Below are 21,318 nucleotides of genomic sequence, written 5' to 3' on the forward strand. Positions count from 1 at the left end.
TCAGCTTGATACATTTACCCCCTGGTGTCTCGGTGGTGAAGTCTGGTGGTCTGGTATGGTACTTGGGGTGCTGTGGGGGTTCAGTGGTGTAAGTATCCAACGCCTTTTGTCATATTATCAAACTTCTTCAGGGATTACCATGTTTCTGGAATGGTCGTGTATATAATAGGGATGAGGAGGGGACAGGAGAGTAGAGCATCTGATTGGAGGACAGAGTGTAGCTGTTGCTATGGTGAGAAAGATATAACAACACATAAGAAACATAAAAAAGTCAGTAGCCACCGTAGTCCCAAATACTTCCTAATACATCATAAACACAACCCATATACAAAGTCTTTAATAAAAATATTAAAACGAGTCCTAGGGTTAAATGTATCAAGTAGCGATTTTTGCAAATCACTGATCACTGGCGACTTTGCATGGTAAATTTAAAGCTGCAATGGCTTTAAAGGCAAAACTTTCCTTTAAAGCTATTGCCGCTTTAAATTTACCATGCAAGGTCGCCGGATATCGGCGATTTGCAAAAAATTGCTAATGGATACATTTACCCCATAGAATACACCTCTAAGCAACTTAGCCCAGTCTGAATTTGTTCCATTTTTCTATCCTTCAACCAGTAAGATTCCCCTAGACCTAGTACTCTCATCTCATGCACCAGACAGTTATATGAATCAGAATTGAAATATTTTGCAAAGTTCAAACCCATCAATTATACAACCAAGTTTAAAACTTACAGCCTCATAAATAATAATTATATTTGTTAGCATGACTGGTCCTTAATGAAATCATGCTGATACTATGTTATCAAATTATTGTCTACATTTCAGTATCACATCCTTCTAATTTTTTCAAATCATTTACCCATGACTGAAGTCAGGCACACAGATCTAAAACTTCCTGGTTCCGATTTTGTTCTCTTTTTAAAGATTAGTAACACATCTACTTTCTGCCAATCTTGAGGCACTACCACAACTATGTGGGAGACCATAAATATAAGAAAGTGTCTCATCAATTACTGAACTTCATATCTTTAGCACACGAGGTTGGATGGCATATGGGCCTGTAGCTTTATCTTTCTAAGTCTTGTTTCGGTATAACTGCACCTCCTTCTGTGTTTGACAAGTAACATGTAACTATTATACAATATAAAATATAGGTGTTTCTTCAAACTTTATTTAAAACCTGGTCAACCTATGGCTCTCCAGGTGTTGTGAAACTGCAAGCCCGAGCATGCTTTGCCAGTTGATAGCCAGCTGATTGCTTGTAGGGCATGGGGTATGCTGGGACTTGTAGTTTTGTGGAGGGCTTACCTGTCCGGGGCCGTCGTCGTTCCTCGGGCGGCGGTTCTCTCGCTTCAGCCGGGACGGTGAGCCAATCAGGGCTCACCTCCCGGCCATTTAAAAAAAAAGAATGGCGGCGGGCCAATCCGGACCCGCCATGTCATCACGTGGCGTCGCGCCGACGCTACGTGACGACATTAGCGCGGCGCCGACTATTTAAGTCGGCGCGTGCGCCGACTATTTAAGTCGGCGCGTGCGCCGCCATGGTCAGTTCATCGGCGGAGAGAGAAAGAAGAGGACGTGTCGCGGAGAGCTGCGGGATCAAGAACAGAAGAGAAGACAGCGGAGACCAGCAGTGGCGGCAGAGAGCCCTTGTTAGGGCTAAGAGCGCCTCTGCTGCCTGAAGACCGGCGTGATCAAGACAAGAAGCCGGCGGCAGAGCGTGGAAGCAGCGGCAGACGGGGAAGGAGTCCAGGAGAAGCTCCCCGAAGACAGCACCAGGTAAGGCCCTTGCCAGGCAACTCTCTCCCGGGCCCACGCCCGCAGCACACTCAATAAAGTTGGGCACTAGGCCCGTGGGCACGGTTGGGCACAAGGCCTGTTGGCACAATAAATTAGGGGCAGAAGGCCCAGGGACCTGGGCACTAGGCCCCTACTAATTAGTAGGCCATATTACTCTGATAAAGGGGACAAGCCCCTGTTAGTTAGTCAGTTAGTTACAAGGGCACAAGGCCCTTAGGTAGTTAGTGGCCTAGAGGCCATAGGAAGGCCAGAGGGCCTGGTTAGGGGCTGGTAGCCCGTAGGCTATTAAAAGCACAAGGCCCTCAGTCAGTCAGGGAGGCCATAGGCCTCAGGCAGGGGCTAGGACCCCTAGGTAGCAGGGCACAAGGCCCTAGTTAGTGGGCTCAGAGCCCTGAGGTAGAGAGGGGGCTGAGGCCCATTAATCAGAGCACAAGGCTCTGTTTGTAGCTGGGCAGAGGCCCATGGTGTGAAGGGCAGACGGCCCTGGTGGTGATGAGGTAGAGGCGTGGGAGTCTCGTGAGTGTAGGCGCGGTCCTGTGTGAGGTGAGCACACGTAGTTAGGAGGTACAGTAGAGCGGAGGCTCCTGTGGTGCTGTAGCAACCTGCTGGTTGGCTAACAGCGGTGTGCTCTGGTAAGTAGCCTACAAAGTACTGTATATTGTATTCTGTCTGTGAGGCGGGTATTGTTGAATTACAGTATTTTGGGTGTGCTACGTAGTTGTGTCCAGGGGCAAGACGTCAGGCCCCCATTAAAGGTAGACTCTTGTTCCTGTGGTTTCCTGTGCTAACCCGTGCTGTGGGGACAAGTGTAGTTACCAGCATACACATAGTCAGGGGAGAACACACGTAGTTTTCCTGTCCCTTAGGTCCCCGGGGTCACACTGGTACCCAGAGGGGGTGGCTGAGAGAGTTGGTGGCAGTGCAGCACACCTTGAGGCAGTTCCAGGAGCGGCCGTTGTTCTGATCAAGGGTCCTCAAGGCCGGTTCCGTGCAGGTGGACCTGTGGTTCCGGACGTAGGGACACATGTGAGATACCCGAGTACAGGCAGTCGGGCGGTTCAGTTCGATCGGCTGTTCCGTGCGGCAGTCGGCCCGCGGGTTAGTGTGCTGTTCTACTGAGCCTCAGCCGGGCTTAAAGAACCGGTCCTCAGGGTCTGTGGGTGACCCCATAGCAAGAAGGCAGCTTCTTGGTACGACCTGGGTGAGGGGGTTAGGAACCGCCCTCCGGTTTAGTCCGTGAACACCGGCTGGTGTTCCCCGTAGTGTGTAAGTGAGCAGTTCCGTTAGTGCACCACACCTAGTTAGTCAAAGTGGTTTGACTTAGTTGCGTTGCCGACCATTAGAATGTTGTTAGGGTCGGGTCGCTGTTGTAGTCAGTCCAGGTTTGTGGGTGCCATCTTAGTCTCACTGAGAGCGTAGAGGAAGGCTGTGTGTTCTTGTCATCCGCAGGAGTCGGGAAGGCGCAGAGGAACCGGATCGGAAATGGGAGTGTCCCAGTGAGTATCACGCTCGATTCCCCCTTTCGGTTAGGCCCTCACCACCAGGTGTGTGAGGTACTTGAGGCGGGATTAGTCCTCGGACTAGTCTTGGTCTTAAGTGCCTGTAGTCCCCCGCGTCTTGGCAAGAACAAAGTGAGGAGGCGGCAAGTGAGCTTGGACTGACCGTGTCCTTGTTCTTTGCCATAGTCTCGGACAGCCCTTACTTGGTAGGCTCGGTTTAACTGTGTTTTCCCTCTTAGGTGTTACCTGCGGGCGACCGGAGAACCCCCCAATCAGGGACCGAGGTAGGATCCAGTCATACACGCGGATCGTGGTAAATTCGGAGGTATTAGGAGTTAGTCGCCCTGTGAGGCACATCTCCGTTTAGGGACCTTACATTTTGGCGTAGTCGGCAGGATCCGTGTTTGTGATGACGGATTCACAACAAACCGCGCCGAGCGCAGCCAGCCTAATGTGATGGCTGTGGGTGCCGCGTTGTCCCACCTGTCGAAGTTCGATGGAAAGAATCTTGCTTTCGCTGACTGGCAGGAACGGCTACATGGCACTGCCCGGTTGTATCATATCACCGGTGCCAAGAAGGTGGAGCTGGCTCTGAATGCCCTGGAAGGAGATGCCAGGAAGACGGTTCTTCTTCGACCCAAACCAAATAGGGACACCTTGGACGCCATCTTCAAAATCTTGGAAGAATTGTACGGCGACACCTCCTCTGTGGCAGTGCTGAGGAAGAGGTTCTTCGGGCGTGTTCAGAGGGAGGACGAGAGTCTGACCCAGTTTGGCAACGCTCTCCTAGAATTGGTGAGAGAACTCTGGAAGAGAGACCCACGGAGGTCGGGCACCATGGGAGACGCGGATGTGCTACTGCGAGACCAATTTGCCATGGGGCTCTGGAACGTGCCGCTCCGGCACATTCTACTGGACAAGGTGCGGGATAAACCTGGCCTGACGTTCCAGGAAATACAAGCGGAGGCTGTGTCCCGGGATAGAGATGATCACTACGGGCCTTATGCGGTAGCCACACAGCAGGTCCTTCTCACCAGTAGTCCGTCCGGAGCAGAGGCCCACCCGTTGGAGAGTTGTGTGAAAGATCTAAAGGAAGCTCTCTTAGCCATGAAGGAGGAAGTCGCCCAATTGCGGCAGGAAGTCCGTCGGCCGCGGGATCGCCGAGGTGAAGGGGGACCTATAGAAGAACGAAGAAGCGCCCCCAGGTCACAGCAAGGCCCAAGACCGGCCGTTCGCTGCTGGAGATGCCAACGCGTGGGACATTATGCCCGTAATTGTCCCGAACCTCCAAACCAGGCACCGTTAAACTAGAGTCCCTTGCGGTGAAGGGGCCACCCGCGGGGGAGATGGGGGCAAACCCCAACTTCACCAACTCGGCTGATTTGGTGGGGGAGTGCCCTACAGTAGTAGTCACGTTAGGGGGTAAACCACAGCAGTGCCTGCTAGACACGGGGTCTCAGGTGACCACTATGTCAGAGCGGTGTTTCCTGGAAAACTACGCTCACTTGCAGAAGAGCCGGGCCCAAACGTGGATTAAGCTGACCGCCGCCAACAATTTGCCCATCCCTGTCGTGGGAGTAGTCTGGTTGGAAATTGAAGTCTGCGGACAGACCTTGGGAAAGAAGGGCATTCTGGTGGTTGGTGGAGAGGAGCTTCGTCATGGCCCGGTGATCCTGGGGATGAACGCCCTACAGAATTTGGATCAGGCCTTATTCCACGCCAAAGGGCCTCGATACTGGAGAGAGTTGGACATACCCCGGCCCGTGCAGCGGGTTTTCCAGAGGATGGTACGCCGGTGTGATGAAGAACCGACTGAGTGGGGACTGGAGCTCCTTGGCTACCTATGGACCAACTATCGACAGACGGTGGAAGTACCCCCTGGTCAGGAGGTGCTGCAATATATGGAGGTGAGGACAAACCGGAGATTGGAGGGATAAGTGGTGCTGGTGGAACCGGTCAGTTCGGAACGAACGGCTGAAGGACCGCTTGTTGCCCGTGCGTTGGCCAGGGTACATCGAGGAAGGGTACCTGTGCGGTTATGTAATGTGCAGGACCATACCCAGACGATGGGTCCTGGTACGACTGTCGCTCGAGTTATCGCCGTTGAAGCAGAACAGATTGGAGATGACCGGCAGATACTTCTCAAACTCGCATCAGAACAACAAGGGGGCTTGGCGGTCCAGGTGGAATGTGACGATAGCCTGTCCCGCAAATGGAACGGCAACACCATCTTGGAACAAATGGATGTTTCCTTGGAAGGGATCGAGCCCCGGGATGTTACCCGGCTACAACAGATATTGTGGGCCAGACAGAAAGTTTTCTCTCGAAGTGAGGAGGATTTTGGGTACACGGAGGAACTGGAACATAATATCCGTATCGGAGACAGTCTGCCCATTAGGGAGAGATATCGGCCGATCCCGCCCAAGTTGTACCAAGAGGTCAAGCTGATGATTAGGCAGATGTTGGATAGCCACGTGATTACCGAAAGTAAGAGCCCGTGGGCAGCTCCTATCGTCTTAGTACGGAAGAAAGATGGCGCCATCAGGTTCTGTGTGGACTATCGGCGGTTGAATAGCTGTACTGTCCGCGACGCGTATCCATTGCCCAGGATTGAGGAATCGCTAGCTGCGCTAGGGAAGGCGAGATATTTCTCCACTCTGGATCTTGCCAGCGGATACTGGCAAGTACCAGTGGCTGCAGAGGACCGGCCGAACACGGTCTTCATCACTCCAATGGGTCTGTTTGAGTTCTGTAGGATGCCTTTTGGTCTCACTAATGCTCCTGCCACCTTCCAACGGTTAATGGAGAGATGTCTGGGAAATCTGAATTTCGACGCTCTTCTAATCTACTTGGATTATATCATCATCTTCGCTCCCACGGTCAAGGAACATCTGGATCGACTCGACATAGTCCTACAGCGCTTGGAGAAATTCGGCCTGAAGTTGAAGCCGCAAAAGTGTCATCTTCTGAAATCTCGGTTGGAATACATGGCACATATTGTGTCCCGGGATGGAGTGAGCCCCACTCCGGATAAGGTTTCTGCGGTGTTGGACTGGAAGATTCCTCGGATGGTGACGGAATTGAGAGCATTTCTGGGGTTAGTGGGCTACTATCGGAGATTCATCAAAGACTTTGCGAAGGTGGCTGGCCCGCTGAACGAATTGTTGAGGGGCGTTGCCACTACGGCTAAGAATCAAGCCATAGCCTGGGGAGACGCTCAGGAAAAGGCGTACGCGAAGCTCAAAGAAGACCTGACGACGGCTCCGGTGTTGGCATACGCTGACTTCGAAAAGCCCTTCGTTCTGTATACCGATTGAAGTCTCAAGGGCCTGGGGGCCGTGCTAGCACAAGTCCAAGACGGCATAGAACGGGTCATTGCCTACGGAAGCCGGAGTCTGCGGGATTCAGAAAGAAACCCCGATAATTACAGTTCCTTTAAGCTGGAGTTGCTAGCAGTTGTTTGGGCAGTAACCGAGAAGTTCACGGTATACTTGACCGGCGCTGAGTTCGACATAGTGACCGACCACAATCCATTGGCTTTCTTGGGCATGGCCAAGTTAGGGGCGCTGGAACAGCGCTGGATGGCTTGGTTGGCCAAGTTCGGATATAAGATCCGGTATCGACCCGGAAAGGCTAATGGAAATGCGGATGCGTTGTCCCGTTATCCCCTGCAAGGACCGGAGGGGCCTAGTGATGAGGACAGAGAAGGGGAAGAGATCCCGGATCTGACCCAGTTGACATCTCCTGTCTGTGCTCTGAGTGTGCCCAAGACGACCGTAGATTGGGCCGAACGGCAGGCTCAGGATGCTCCATTGCGGTGTGTCCGCCGATGGAAGCAACAGGGACATTGGCCCTCTAGTGAAGAACGGCGTCGGCTGTCTATAGCCGGACGAAGGCTATTGCACAGATGGGATCAACTGACAGTGAGGGAAGGGGTGCTAGTTCGGCGAGCCTACCTGGAGCAAGGCGTTGGCGGAAGAGGTCTGCCGAGCCTGTCCACGATGTGGGGTAAGTAAGGCTGGGGAGCAGCATGCGCCCGTGCAAACCATCCAGACGGGGCGACCCTTGGAGCTGCTTATGATTGATTACGTCCTGGTTGGGGAGTCAAGTAGTGGTCATAGCTACGCGTTGGTCATGACAGACCACTTTACTAAGTTCACCGTCGTCGCGCCCACACGAAACCAGACTGCGGAGGCGGCTACGCGCGCCATTGTGGAGCACTTCATTCGGAGATATGGGTGCCCGGAGCGGATTCACTCGGATCAGGGAGCCTGTTTTCAGGGACGCCTCATGGAAGGTCTGTGTGACACCTATGGGGTACAGAAGTCCCGGACCACTCCTTATCACCCTCAAGGTAATGGCGCCTGTGAAAGGTTCAATCGGACCTTGCTGCAAATACTCAGGGCTCTGGAGGCTGGACAAAAGAACCGCTGGCCGGAGTTCGTGCAGGACTTGGTGTGGGTATACAATAACCGGGTACATAGTACCACCGGTTATACCCCATACTTTCTTCTGTTTGGGCAGCCTGGAAGGGAGTGGCGTGATTTGGAGTTGTCCGTCCCGGAAGAAGCGGACAGTTGGACTCCCAGCGGCTGGGTGACCGAGCAGAGGAGGAAGCTGAAGATTGCCAGGGACGTGGTTAGGGGGCAGCTACGGTCCAAAGTCCATCACGGACCAACCAACAGACCGGCTTCTCCCTTCGTAGTGGGTCAGCGAGTACTGGTAAGAATTAAGAGGCCAGGAAATAAACTCAGCGATCGGTGGGAAGTGTTGCCACATGTAGTGCAACGGCGCATGGCTCCTGACCTTCCCTTGTATGAGGTGGTTCCTGCGGAAGGGACTGGGAGACCGCGGGTGCTGCATCGGAATATGTTACGTCCCTGTGGTTTTCCGGATTTGCCTTCCGACGTCCCGGAGAGAAGTGAGCCAGACCTCATACCCGCCCCGACGGGGGTGAATTGGTGGACACCAACGACCCCAGAGGACGTTGATACTCCGGATTCTACTCCAGTGAACATGGACCTTCCGACACCGCCGCTTCAACCGAGAAGATCGCAGCGACTGAACTTGGGCCTGCCTGGAGAACGTTATACTGACCCGAATTTCGTGTGGACCAAGGTTTTGTCGGCAGGGACTGCTGACATTAAAACGGGGGGAAATGTGGAGGGCTTACCTGTCCGGGGCCGTCGTCGTTCCTCGGGCGGCAGTTCTCTCGCTTCAGCCGGGACGGTGAGCCAATCAGGGCTCACCTCCCGGCCATTTAAAAAAGAAGAATGGCGGCGGGCCAATCCGGACCCGCCATGTCATCACGTGGCGTCGCATCGACGCTACGTGACGACATTAGAGCGGCGCCGACTATTTAAGTCGGCGCGCGCGCCGCCATGGTCAGTTCGTCGGCGGAGAGAGAAAGAAGAGGACGTGTCGCGGAGAGCTGCGGGATCAAGAACAGAAGAGAAGACAGCGGAGACCAGCAGTGGCGGCAGAGAGCCCTTGTTAGGGCTAAGAGCGCCTCTGCTGCCTGAAGACCGGCGTGATCAAGACAAGAAGCCGGCGGCAGAGCGTGGAAGCAGCGGCAGACGGGGAAGGAGTCCAGGAGAAGCTCCCCGAAGACAGCACCAGGTAAGGCCCTTGCCAGGCAACTCTCTCCCGGGCCCACGCCCGCAGCACACTCAATAAAGTCGGGCACTAGGCCCGTGGGCACGGTTGGGCACAAGGCCTGTTGGCACAATAAATTAGGGGCAGAAGGCCCAGGGACCTGGGCACTAGGCCCCTACTAATTAGTAGGCCATATTACTCTGATAAAGGGGACAAGCCCCTGTTAGTTAGTCAGTTAGTAACAAGGGCACAAGGCCCTTAGGTAGTTAGTGGCCTAGAGGCCATAGGAAGGCCAGAGGGCCTGGTTAGGGGCTGGTAGCCTGTAGGCTATTAAGGGCACAAGGCCCTCAGTCAGTCAGGGAGGCCACAGGCCTCAGGCAGGGGCTAGGACCCCTAGGTAGCAGGGCACAAGGCCCTAGTTAGTGGGCTCAGAGCCCTGAGGTAGAGAGGGGGCTGAGGCCCATTAATCAGAGCACAAGGCTCTGTTTGTAGCTGGGCAGAGGCCCATGGTGTGAAGGGCAGACGGCCCTGGTGGTGATGAGGTAGAGGCGTGGGAGTCTCGTGAGTGTAGGCGCGGTCCTGTGTGAGGTGAGCACACGTAGTTAGGAGGTACAGTAGAGCGGAGGCTCCTGTGGTGCTGTAGCAACCTGCTGGTTGGCTAACAGCGGTGTGCTCTGGTAACTAGCCTACAAAGTACTGTATATTGTATTCTGTCTGTGAGGCGGGTATTGTTGAATTACAGTATTTTGGGTGTGCTACGTAGTTGTGTCCAGGGGCAAGACGTCAGGCCCCCATTAAAGGTAGGCTCTTGTTCCTGTGGTTTCCTGTGCTAACCCGTGCTGTGGGGACAAGTGTAGTTACCAGCATACACATAGTCAGGGGAGAACACACGTAGTTTTCCTGTCCCTTAGGTCCCCGGGGTCACACTGGTACCCAGAGGGGGTGGCTGAGAGAGTTGGTGGCATCGCAGCACACCTTGAGGCAGTTCCATGGGCGGCCGTGGTTCTGATCAAGGGTCCTCAAAGCCGGTTCCGTGCAGGTGGACCTGTGGTTCCGGATGTAGGGACACGTGTGAGATACCCGAGTACAGGCAGTCGGGCGGTTCAGTTCGATCGGCTGTTCCGTGCGGCAGTCGGCCCACGGGTTAGTGTGCTGTTCTACTGAGCCTCAGCCGGGCTTAAAGAACCGGTCCTTAGGGTCTGTGGGTGACCCCATAGCAAGAAGGCAGCTTCTTGGTACGACCTGGGTGAGGGGGTTAGGAACCGCCCTCTGGTTTAGTCCGTGAACACCGTCTGGTGTTCCCCGTAGTGTGTAAGTGAGCAGTTCCGTTAGTGCACCACACCTAGTTAGTCATAGTGGTTTGACTTAGTTGCGTTGCCGACCATTAGACCGTTGTTAGGGTCGGGTCGCTGTTGTAGTCAGTCCAGGTTTGTGGGTGCCATCTTAGTCTCACTGAGAGCGTAGAGGGAGGCTGTGTGTTCTTGTCATCCGCAGGAGTCGGGAAGGCGCAGAGGAACCGGATCGGAAGTGGGAGTGTCCCAGTGAGTATCACGCTCGATTCCCCCTTTCGGTTAGGCCCTCACCGGCAGGTGTGTGAGGTACTTGAGGTGGGATTAGTCCTCGGACTAGTCTTGGTCTTAAGTGCCTGTAGTCCCCCGCGTCTTGGCAAGAACAAAGTGAGGAGGCGGCAAGTGAGCTTGGACTGACCGTGTCCTTGTTCTTTGCCGTAGTCTCGGACAGCCCTTACTTGGTCGGCTCGGTTTAACTGTGTTTTCCCTCTTAGGTGTTACCTGCGGGCGACCGGAGAACCCCCCAATCAGGGACCGAGGTAGGATCCAGTCATACACGCGGATCGTGGTAAATTCGGAGGTATTAGGAGTTAGTCGCCCTGTGAGGCACATCTCCGTTTAGGGACCTTACATTTTCACAACACAGCTGAACAGAGCTGTAACTAGGCAGGTTCGGGCGTTGCCGTCGCCCAGGGCGCAGCAGCCGCCCGCTACCTGCCTCTGTACCTTCAGCCCTTAACTTCCACTGACAGGAAGTTAGGCATTTGGAACGCAAACTTGCGTTCTAAATGCCGAACCTCCTGTTAGTGGAACGCGCATGCGGAAGTAAAAGGCTGAAGAATCAATCTCTCTCCCCCTCCCTCCCTCTCTCGTTATACACCTGCAGACAGGACTACATCACTTCTGAAGTGGTATGACAGATGGTGACATTATAGACCCCTTTATGTTGTAAATTGATTTTTCATGCACAGGTCTAAACAAGCACACAGATGAAAAGGAATAACATAATTTAAAGGAGGCAGGGAGAAACAAACCAAACACATACAGCAAGCAATGGAAGGAGGGACAAATTAAATACATTGACATGGAAAATAAGCTAAAAGTTCAGGTAGTGGCAGCAATAACTAATATCAGGGATGGATAAGACAAGTTTACATATTATCTGACATTTCGCCAGTGAAGAGATGTAAATCAGTGATACTGACAGCAGATAATAGCTGGAGGTGAATGAGGCGGTGGTTGCCTGTGAGAAACCCTTGTACCCCACCTTACAGAGGATTTTCTTCTTCTCCTCCATGCTTTTGTGCTCATTTTGGGGTCCGCAGACATGTAACAGAATTATTTCAGTAAAGTGCTAGCCACATCCCCACATTAGGTTGGCCACACCCACTTGGCAAATGTCACTAACACTTAGATGGGGGGCGCTGGTGTCCTGTCTCGCCCAGGGCACTAAAATATCTAGTTACGGCACTGCAGCTGGAGAGGTTTGCCAGTCGTGTTCTATATGTAGAATATTTATATTTACAATACAATTTAAATATTCTGCTTCCATCTAATTTAATGGTCTCTCCTTGAAGGCACAGACCCCCGACACACACCCTGCCGTGGTTGAGGAGTCAAGCCAGTACGCTTATCATCCAAAGGAAGCATCTAAGAATGGACTTTTAAATATTAGGTGGAACTGCAGTGAATGTTTCATTTTGACATGTAGGTTCCTCTTATGCAAAATGTTTTGGAAATCATTGGGATTATGGACCAACTATGATGTAGATATTTTGAAGTGCTTACAAGCCCATTTTATCTTAAGAATTTTTATGTAATTTAAATTTTTATCACAATTCTAGATATATATATAATTAGTTTTGGTTTAGATATTAATTGCATTGTGAGACCTAACAAATATATTATTGCTATACACTTCCATTCAGTCTAAGATCTATGTCTCACTAGAAAGTGATGAGTCCATATATGGGAACAAACTCTTACTAGTCCTATACTTTAAAAGTTAAATATATTAGCTAGTTTATGTGCGCTGGAATATATTTTTATCTTTAGATAGATAGATAAATATAGCTCATTGTCTGCCTGTCTGTTTATCATTAATCCAATTAAGAGTGAGCACTTATTATTGTATTGTCCAGTAGTGAAAGCTGCACACTGCTGTGCTTGTGAAGAGGGAGCCATGTCCACCTAACAGTAATGCACGTATTTGAAAGGGATGAGAAGGGGTTGGAGAGTGGCCAAATGCGGTCTAAAGTTATAGCCATGCCCCTTGCAGTATCCAAGGGGAACAGCGGGGGTGGTATGCTCACTCTGGCGGTGTGGTGTGGAAAACCCCCTCTAGAAATCCTGCGTTTGCCCCCTGCCTTGGACTTTCTTTATTTTGGCCTACAGAGGTATAGCATATTTAAGGTAAGACTTACACTGAAATCATAGCACATATAATTTTTTTTCCTATTACATTTTAGATGAGAAGTGTCGAAGTTTCCTGGAACTGACTCCACCAGCTGAAAGAGGTACATTTAATATATTAATATATATTAATATATTAATATTTAATATATTACAGTTATTCATAGAGGCTATAGGGTACAGATCTTTTCTTACCCTGTCCTGTTGGTCCCCAACTACTGTTGAACAACATACTTGAAAGAGTTTTTTGTGGTAGCAAATATGAGAATAATTACTGGCTTAATCACATACACTCAGTATAAGCCCCTTACCAAATGTCTGCTTTTTGTGTTAAGTTTGTTTAATTAATGAGTATAAAATGTATGGTGGGGTCTTTTATAAATGTGATCAAAGGAAATTTGCCAGTGTAAGAAACCCTTTTCCTTTAAAGCAGCGCTATGGAAACTAGCTCTCCAGCTGCTGTGAAGCTACAAGTCTCAGCATACTGGCTAGCCTCTTGCTGCAATATATATATTCAGTGTGCAGTCACTGGAAACCATGCAGGGTTAAATCTCCAGCTCCTGTCTCCATTATACGGTTTATACATTTCCCCTTTGACCATTCTACGGGGAGATTCAATTCAGCCTGATGTGTCTACAGAACAGTCCACGGAGACACATTGTGCTGATGACGATGAGGATAGAATCTCCACTCCTTTTCCATGTACCACGTAGAGAGAGACAGACAGAGATATGCTGAGTCACATAAGTAGTACTTTTCGTAAATGACCCCAAGTGTTGTTTTCATTTATAGGAGTGAAGACCTTGTACTTCTTCTCTTTTAAAACCTGTTTTCAGATTAATTATGGTGTAATGATCCATCATTTAAGATTTAACATCCTAATTTCATAATTGCTTATCATATAAATTGCAGTTGTAAAAAAATGACACTGTCATATGCATTGTATTATTGTTGGAAGCTACACCCATAAACCAAGTTAAATTTAAAGCAGCATTTCCTCATTTTATTGTTTATTATTTTGTTATCTGTTGCACAGAGAATATGTAATAATTTATATCAGGCCCTGACCAATTGGAGCTTACAGTCTAACCCCGCCACACACAGGCAGGGAGGGCTGACAAATTTTGGCCCGGGGGGCAAGATTCCATTCAGCAGTCTATTTTAAAGGGAAAAAAATGCAGGTGACCCAGCCCAAGGTAGCCCACTATGGGACCGTCCTGGGGGGGCAAATGACCCCCTGCCCCCCAGCCCAGCCTGCCCCTGCACACGGGTATATTTACCTTCTGCCATTCTCCTACTGCCTTCATTGTAAAACGATTTGATCACTTACATTTTCCATACTGTCACTTCTAAATTACCATTTTGACCCCTGCCTATCAGTATGTTTTTGGACTGTGGGAAGAAAACTACGCAAATACAGGGAGCACAAACAAACTCCCACAGATAAGACCTTGGTTACAATGGAACCCATGACGCTAGCGTTATGAGGCAGTGTGCAACACATCAAAGGTTTATTTTTTAATTTTAATGACACATTAAGTACCTGTTAAGCATGCATCTGGGAGTATTTTTTTTAGTTGTCCTTCCACAAATCATTATATCCTTTTCAAATCTCTCTGCAGGCTGCAAAATAGGACTGCCAGTTACACAGGCTCACAGCTCTCAGTATGTCATGTAAAAGCATAGGGGGGAGGAGGAAAGGGAAAATTTTACACAGCAGACTGAGCTCAGAGGGATGTTCCAAATCCACTCTGCTCTTTACATCATAAGCCATGTGATTCTAGTTGCCATGATACAGCAGAGTTATAAATTATAAATAGCAGCCTAAAGAAACAAACCAAAGAAAAAGGGTAAATACTACCATTCTACTTATAGCCTGCCACAGTGAGTTATGTGAAAGAAAATACACCTAATTTTTCATAGGATTGCTGCTTTAAATAGCTTATAGCATGTATTCTTCCCCATCGTCAATACTGCTGATATGATAATAAACGAGAAGATGTCCCAATGTTGTATTTTGTGTTACAGGAATCTTGTGGCTTTCATTGGGGTCTGAGCTGGCGTATATTATACTACTGGTAATCAGTTTTGCGCTGCTGCTATTGGAAATGTTTTACACTGGGAACCCTGTCTGTGGACTGAAGCTCAATGCTTTTGCTGCAATGTCCTCAGTGCTTTCAGGTAATATATATATTCAGATATAATGTCAAAAGGTGATTTTAATAGCTTTAATTACAAAACAATGTTGCAACTGCAAACAAAGTCTAATAATAAATCAATTGCTTTACAGTGCAGCCTTGAATTGTATAAAAAAATTCTATATTTGAAATAATGTGGGATGGAGGTTTCCTGTTCATTTTATTCACAGATTTCCAGTTTATAAAAGGTCCTTCTGGAGAGCCTTCATCTATGATTGGATGTTTATTAATAACTATTAAAGAAAGCCGTTGCACTCACTTTTGCGTGCCACCACTGCTGGTCCCCCGTTGACCTCTGTATTGATCTATTCATCATTCAAAAACTGAATGCTGTACATCCAGCAAACTGGATCAGAGCATGTGGCAGAACTTGGGCGAATACTTGGATTAAAATTAGGGATGTTCACTGACCTCCGTGTTCTGGTTTTGGTTGTGGATCTGGATTAATTTCGTGTTTTGGTTTTGGCAAAACCGCCCTTGCATGTTTTGGTTTTGGATCCCGATTTTTTTTCTTTCTAAAATCCCTACTTTTTTTTTTTTTGCTAAAATCACATATTTTTGCTCCCCCCCTACATTATTATTATTATTATCCTCAATAACATTAATTTCAAGTCATTTGCAGTCAATTTTGACCACCTCACAGGTCACACTATTATTTTCATACACTTTCAAACAAAGACCTCAGATTTAGAAGATCAAGCCTGCCAGATCTATTATTTGTATTTTAGCAATGACAATTAGCAATGGAGCAATGGAGCTCTCCTCTTTGTGTGTTACCTATAAAACACACTACAATGTGACTGCAGATTTAGAAGACCAACCTGCCAGACCTATTACTTCTATTTAAGCAATGACAATTAGCAATGGAGCTCTCCTGTATGTCACTGGAGTCTTTGAAGAACACTGCCACCCCTCCTCTTTCTTTTCTACCTATGACGCTGCCCAACTGCACTAGAGACGGCCAAGAACTGTGCTACCCCTTCTGTGTCCCTCTGTGAAATGGCGCTGGATCGCCGTGGAGGGTGGTATTTATAGAATCCAAAGCTTGCGAGATCCGACGACATAACAATGAAGTTTTGCATCATTTTAAATTTCCAGGGTGCGCTAAAGTACCGAGCCAGCTCATACTTGGATCTGCTACGTTCGGGTGTGTTTGGTTCTTGGGGAACTGAGCCTGAGCATCTCTGATTAAAATTAACAACAGCACCCAGCTGCTGAGCTAGATATTCACTCTCAGAAAGGCAAAATCCACACCTGTACTCACAGGAAGTTCACTAAATCTTATATGCTGGTATTATTCTAATTCAAACTCTCCTCTTAAATGAGCTTATCTTTCTTGGGACCTTGCTAATTTGCAAGATTATTTTGGCAATAGCTGTAAATTTCCTAATGTTAGAGCTCCACTTGATAGAACAGGTGCTGTGACCTGCTGTTATTCATTGGCTATGTTGCAGCATGCAGAGTAGCTAACTTTTCCTAATTTCCAGGGACAGGCCTATATTTTAGAAATCTGTACTTGGAAACGTCTATATTTATCAGATAATATATTTTAAAGAGGAGTGTTTAAAATGCAAAACATGTTTTAATCAAATTGAGGAAGAATAATATGATGGGGATTGTGTTACTCATATGTCCATCAGGACAGTGTTATATGTGATAGATGCATTGGCTCAGCGTCTAAGTGTCCCTGGAAACTATTTTCAAATGTTGGAAACTATGCAACATGTGTCTTATTGTGTGAGGGGATTGTTGGAGAGAAGTGCGCTCCATATGCTGTCTCCTCTTTCACACTCTCTTTGTTGGTCCTCTAGTGCCAACTGGTGAAGGGGGTGGTGATTAATGACATTAGCATCCTGCTGCTCTATGGTCATATGACCCTAACTGCATTCTATAACTGTTACAACTGCTGCAGCCATTAGACCTGTGTGTATCTGCATCACTGCTGCTGTTCCTGTTCTCAAATAAACCAACAACTTGGTTAAGTTTAACACTGTGTGGACTAACATTTCTATCCAACACTGCTGACACCTTACAGACACCAAAAGGTTCTGCCACTGGGGGTTACTTTGTGACTCTGGATTTCATGTCCTGTTTTCACGTTTTCCATTTATTTACTCATACTTGCCAACTCTCCCGGAATGTCCGGGAGACTCCCGCATTTTGCGAGAGTCTCCCGGACTCCCGGGCGAGTGTGGCAATCACCTGAATTCTGCCCACTTCACTAGGAAGTGCCCCACTTCCTAGTGAAGTGGGCAGAATTAGATCCCAAACGCCGCGATTCCCGGTGAATCGTTTGGCCCCGCCCCCGCTGTCAAATGACGCGTTTGCGTCATGCCGTCACCGGGGGCGGGGCCAAAATGACGTCATTTTGCCTGCCCCGCCCCCCTCACGCCCCCCTCCACTGGCTGGCTCCCGGAAGGAAGCTGAAGAAAGTGGGCAAGTATGTATTTACTGCCCACACAAATACTGTGTGACAAAAATGTATTTAACTCTTACAGGTGCAATTGCAGCTACACAAAGACTTCACATTTGTCAACACACTGTTACAATAAATGGATAGCATACACGTAGCATACATACACATATAAATGCACAAAATAGACAATTTATTGACTCCAAAGTAATTTAAAGTCTTTAAATACATTACAACTCCATGAACTTGGAAACCTAAAAAGCAATGGAAATGCAGTACAATCCTACAAAAAATGATGCTCTGTCATGTTACTCATACTTGCCAACTTTTCCTCGTTGGCTTCAGGGAGATCCCGGGGGAGGTGGGCGTGTGGGGGCGGGGCTTGATAAGTCGCATCATCTGGCTAAGATGACGCGATATTTTCATCATTAAGCCCCGCCACTTACTAATTGTCGGGGCGAGAACTGGGAGGTTGCCCTGCTCTCCCGGCAGGTCGGGAGGTCTCCCAGAAATGTGGGAGTTTCCCGGAAATTCCGGGAGAGTAGGCAACTATGCGTTAAAGAAAAGCAGCTAATGAATCTCTAGAGACTGAAGTGTCTTTTACATTTCTGTCTCCATTACTGAACTCATGTTGTCTTACCTGTCAGTCTTTGATTAAATCTTGGTCTCCATGAAAATGGCCACCTCCACAGGCATCAATACATGGACATAGAACACAATTCCTGAACTGTGTCATCATGCCACAGATGGCAAAGCCAACCACGTCTTGTACTGGGTCAGGATCAGGGAGAATGCCAGACTCTTCAGGGAGTGAGGGAGATCACCACTATTTCAGGGAGTCTCCCTGACATTCAGGGAGAGTTGGCAAGTATGATGTTACTGGGAAGAAATAGGTTGCCACGGGGAGGGTGGGTTGTGTTAGAGAGGTGAGGGGGCCAAATATGGTACAGGTGTGTGTGTGTGTGTGTGTGTGTGGGGAGGGGGGTGATACAAGAAATACACCCTATGCAGTCATGCATCCTAACTAGCATATCCTGTCTCCCCTTTGTGCCTTCATTTATCGGCAGCTCACACAATTATGTACCTGCGGGGACTGTTTAATGATGTTGATAGGTATGCAATGATTGCAGAGAGGTTCCTGTTTTCCTGTAGTATGAATGTATTTTTACTTTTTATGAAATATAAGTTTTATTGTGGCTCCTTCAGATAACTACAATCCATTAATGTTGCCATCTGCAAAAGTTTGTGCACCCTTGGTCTTAGTGAGAATTCTAGGAAAACCAGCCTTCTGAATTTAAGATTTCTAATAGAAACAATTAGACTGCTTGGTGAACGCAGGACATAAGGGAGCTATAAGCATTAAACAGAGATGTGTCTCTGTACAGTTGTCCTCAGGACTATATTCAGATTTGAAACTGCCTTAGACATTGTGGGTGAATAGTCCCTAAATTACTAGTTGTGCACCTTACATGCTCATGCCCCTCTATCCATCATGCTGCCCTCCATTACTTTACAATGGAAACTAAATTGTTGATAAAGACCATGTAAGAAAAATAAATAAATACAAGACAAAAATTTTATAAAATTAGCATAAAATTATTTGTATATTGTCCTCTGAACATTGCTGATCTAGACAGTTGCCTAGTTTGCCCTCATGATAAATGCAGTCCTGTTTGTTCCTAGAAACATAATTGAAAAGGAATGAGAACTACATAGAGAACTAGAGAATTAGTACTGTGAACTGTCCACATATACAGAATAAGACTGGATACTGAGAATTGAATACAGAATATTTAAAGTGATGTCTTGCTGTGTTCCTTAAGTAGCACTTATGTTAAGAATTGAATCCAGTAGAGAATCAGGAAGTACTGTAAACTTGTCTTTAAATACAGACTAAGAACAGATATTGAGAAATAGTGAGAGAACAAGTGGAGTGGTTTATGGATCCTTCCATTCATATATATTGAAAGCAGATTCTGAGAATTAATTCCAGCATGCGGAACAAAACGCCACACATCACTAGTGGTTTTCAGCCCCAAACCACAGGATTTTCTATCCTGAGGTTTGGAAGGTGAAAACTTAAATCACTGGCAATGTGCAGCGGTTTGAAAAGCCCTAAATATTTTGGCGCCGTCAATCAGGAGCAGTCTCTTATCCGTGATTGCCTGAGCGGTGTAAGAGACTGCTCCTGTTTGGCAGCATAGCTAGTAAGTAGACTGGCTCCCCCAGTGATTAAGTCATCTTGTGTTACTTCCCAAAAGTATTACGCCAAACCAAGAAACAAAGAAGTTTTCAGGTATGTATGTATTAAGGATACCACCTTTGAGACAAAATTATGAGGACAATATTATTAAAATTAATAATGCAGACATAGTTATTATTTATTATCCTAAGGACCCACAATTATTTAATTTTTAACATATGGGGCACTAATAATAATGTATTATCCTACAGGGCACTAGTAATTTTATTAGACTAAGGGGACAGTAACAATTACTTATTAGACTAAGCACCATTAAATATTGATTATAGGGGTCACACAATTTTTTTACGCTATTATTCTGCTACCCATTGGCCAGTACCAGGTGGAGCCCGGTGTTACTTAGCATTGGGCCAGTCATCTCTAGGTGCAGAGCCCAAAAGGTTTTTCAGGCACCAATTCCTAGAGGACCATGCCAAATGCAGACTAGCCTGGGCTGTTAGCGAAGGAGAGGTTTTTTTTTTTTTATTATGCGTTATTTATTTATAAGCATCTGGTTTAGGATGCCTACTCTATGGGGAGTACCATGTATAAAAAAAACTGCCATTTTTCAGGCGGCGTGATGTGCAGTTTTACAAACTGCAAGTTCATAAATTGCACAGTTTGTATATTTTCTATTTAAAACATTTTTTAAAAACATGCGATTCTATGTGCAGTTTGGGCTTTTGTAAATTTAAAAAGAATCCCCCAAAAAGTGCGGTTTTGCAAAACCTCACTTTAGTCAATACTGTATACCACTCTGTCTTTGTACGAAACTACAAATGGATTTGCGCTACGAAATGCAGAGTGAGAAAACTTTGAACAGGATGATTGGCAATCTAGGAGCTCCTAGTCCTAACCACTGATAGTGAAGTGCCTCAATTTGGACTTCACCTGGAGAAAAATGATTTGTTTTTCAGGAAAAGATAATTGAAGAATTGCGAAGGTGTGAAGATTGGACACATATGAAAGTGTTCATGATTCTGTGAAGAGCCTCTGGACATTATAGCTGCTCCAAATTAACTAAAATTTACTCCACATTGAAGTTGGTGAAAATTGGTAATTTTATAGTAATTTACATGAAATCACTAAGTCCCTTGCTCTATGTAGGTACAAATATGGCAGAAATAAATCATGATATAGATAGATATGAACACATTGACAAATGTATTTGAAAGAAAGTTCAAATATTTGTCACTCAAAATAAAGACTTTCTTTAGGTATATAAATGTGTCAGACGCTATCCCCACACACACTATAAGTGCCAGTGGCGGACGACTTTCTCTGCCGGAAGCACCATCCCATTGCTAGGCAACGGGACGCTTCCCCCTTCCGTTACGGGTCTCTGCGAGTGCATGCGCAGTTTGTTCGCATCTTCATTGCTAACGGTAACACGATTCCTGCCACCAATCAGATCGTAGGCCTCCTTATGTAAAGCTGCCTCAGGCACCAGGTGGGTGCCGGAGTAACTAGGACTCCTAATGCTCCAGCGTTCCTGCTTAGTATGTTGCATCCTGCCTGACCACTTGGACTCTTACCTGGGTTTCTCTGACTGCTTTTGGATTATCCCTTGGCTTGACTGTAAATTCTGGTTTGACCTCTGGCTTCTTGACACCGTTTATGTTTGCTCCTTTGGTACCATGTTTGTCCGCTCGACTCAATCCTTTTTCGCACGACTACACTTGTTCATTGTCTGCTTCACTGGTGGCTAACTTGGAGGGCCGCGACCTGTACGTCTCTAGCAGTGAAACCCAAACTCCCTTGTCGGGGGTTCCTGGTGAAGACCAAAGGCATCCGAAAGAAAGAGAGGAGGAATCCGCACAGAGTTAGGATATACCTCATCTATATATCGAAATCATTGTAATGTTGAG

General features: G+C 47.6%; 1 protein-coding gene across 2 annotated transcripts in view; it reads left to right on the plus strand.

Moving 5' to 3' along the window:
• GSG1 (germ cell associated 1) overlaps nt 1-21,318 on the plus strand; it is a 62,669-nt gene that overhangs the window by 34,108 nt on the left and 7,243 nt on the right. For both annotated transcript variants that reach the window (XM_075182875.1, XM_075182873.1), the window contains exons 3-4: nt 12,654-12,701; nt 14,626-14,778. In XM_075182875.1, coding sequence (XP_075038976.1) covers nt 12,654-12,701; nt 14,626-14,778 — 201 coding nt within the window. The remainder of the gene's footprint in view (nt 1-12,653; nt 12,702-14,625; nt 14,779-21,318) is intronic.

This window comes from Mixophyes fleayi, chromosome 8 (genome assembly GCF_038048845.1).
Source record: "Mixophyes fleayi isolate aMixFle1 chromosome 8, aMixFle1.hap1, whole genome shotgun sequence".
NCBI classification, from domain to species: domain Eukaryota; kingdom Metazoa; phylum Chordata; class Amphibia; order Anura; family Limnodynastidae; genus Mixophyes; species Mixophyes fleayi.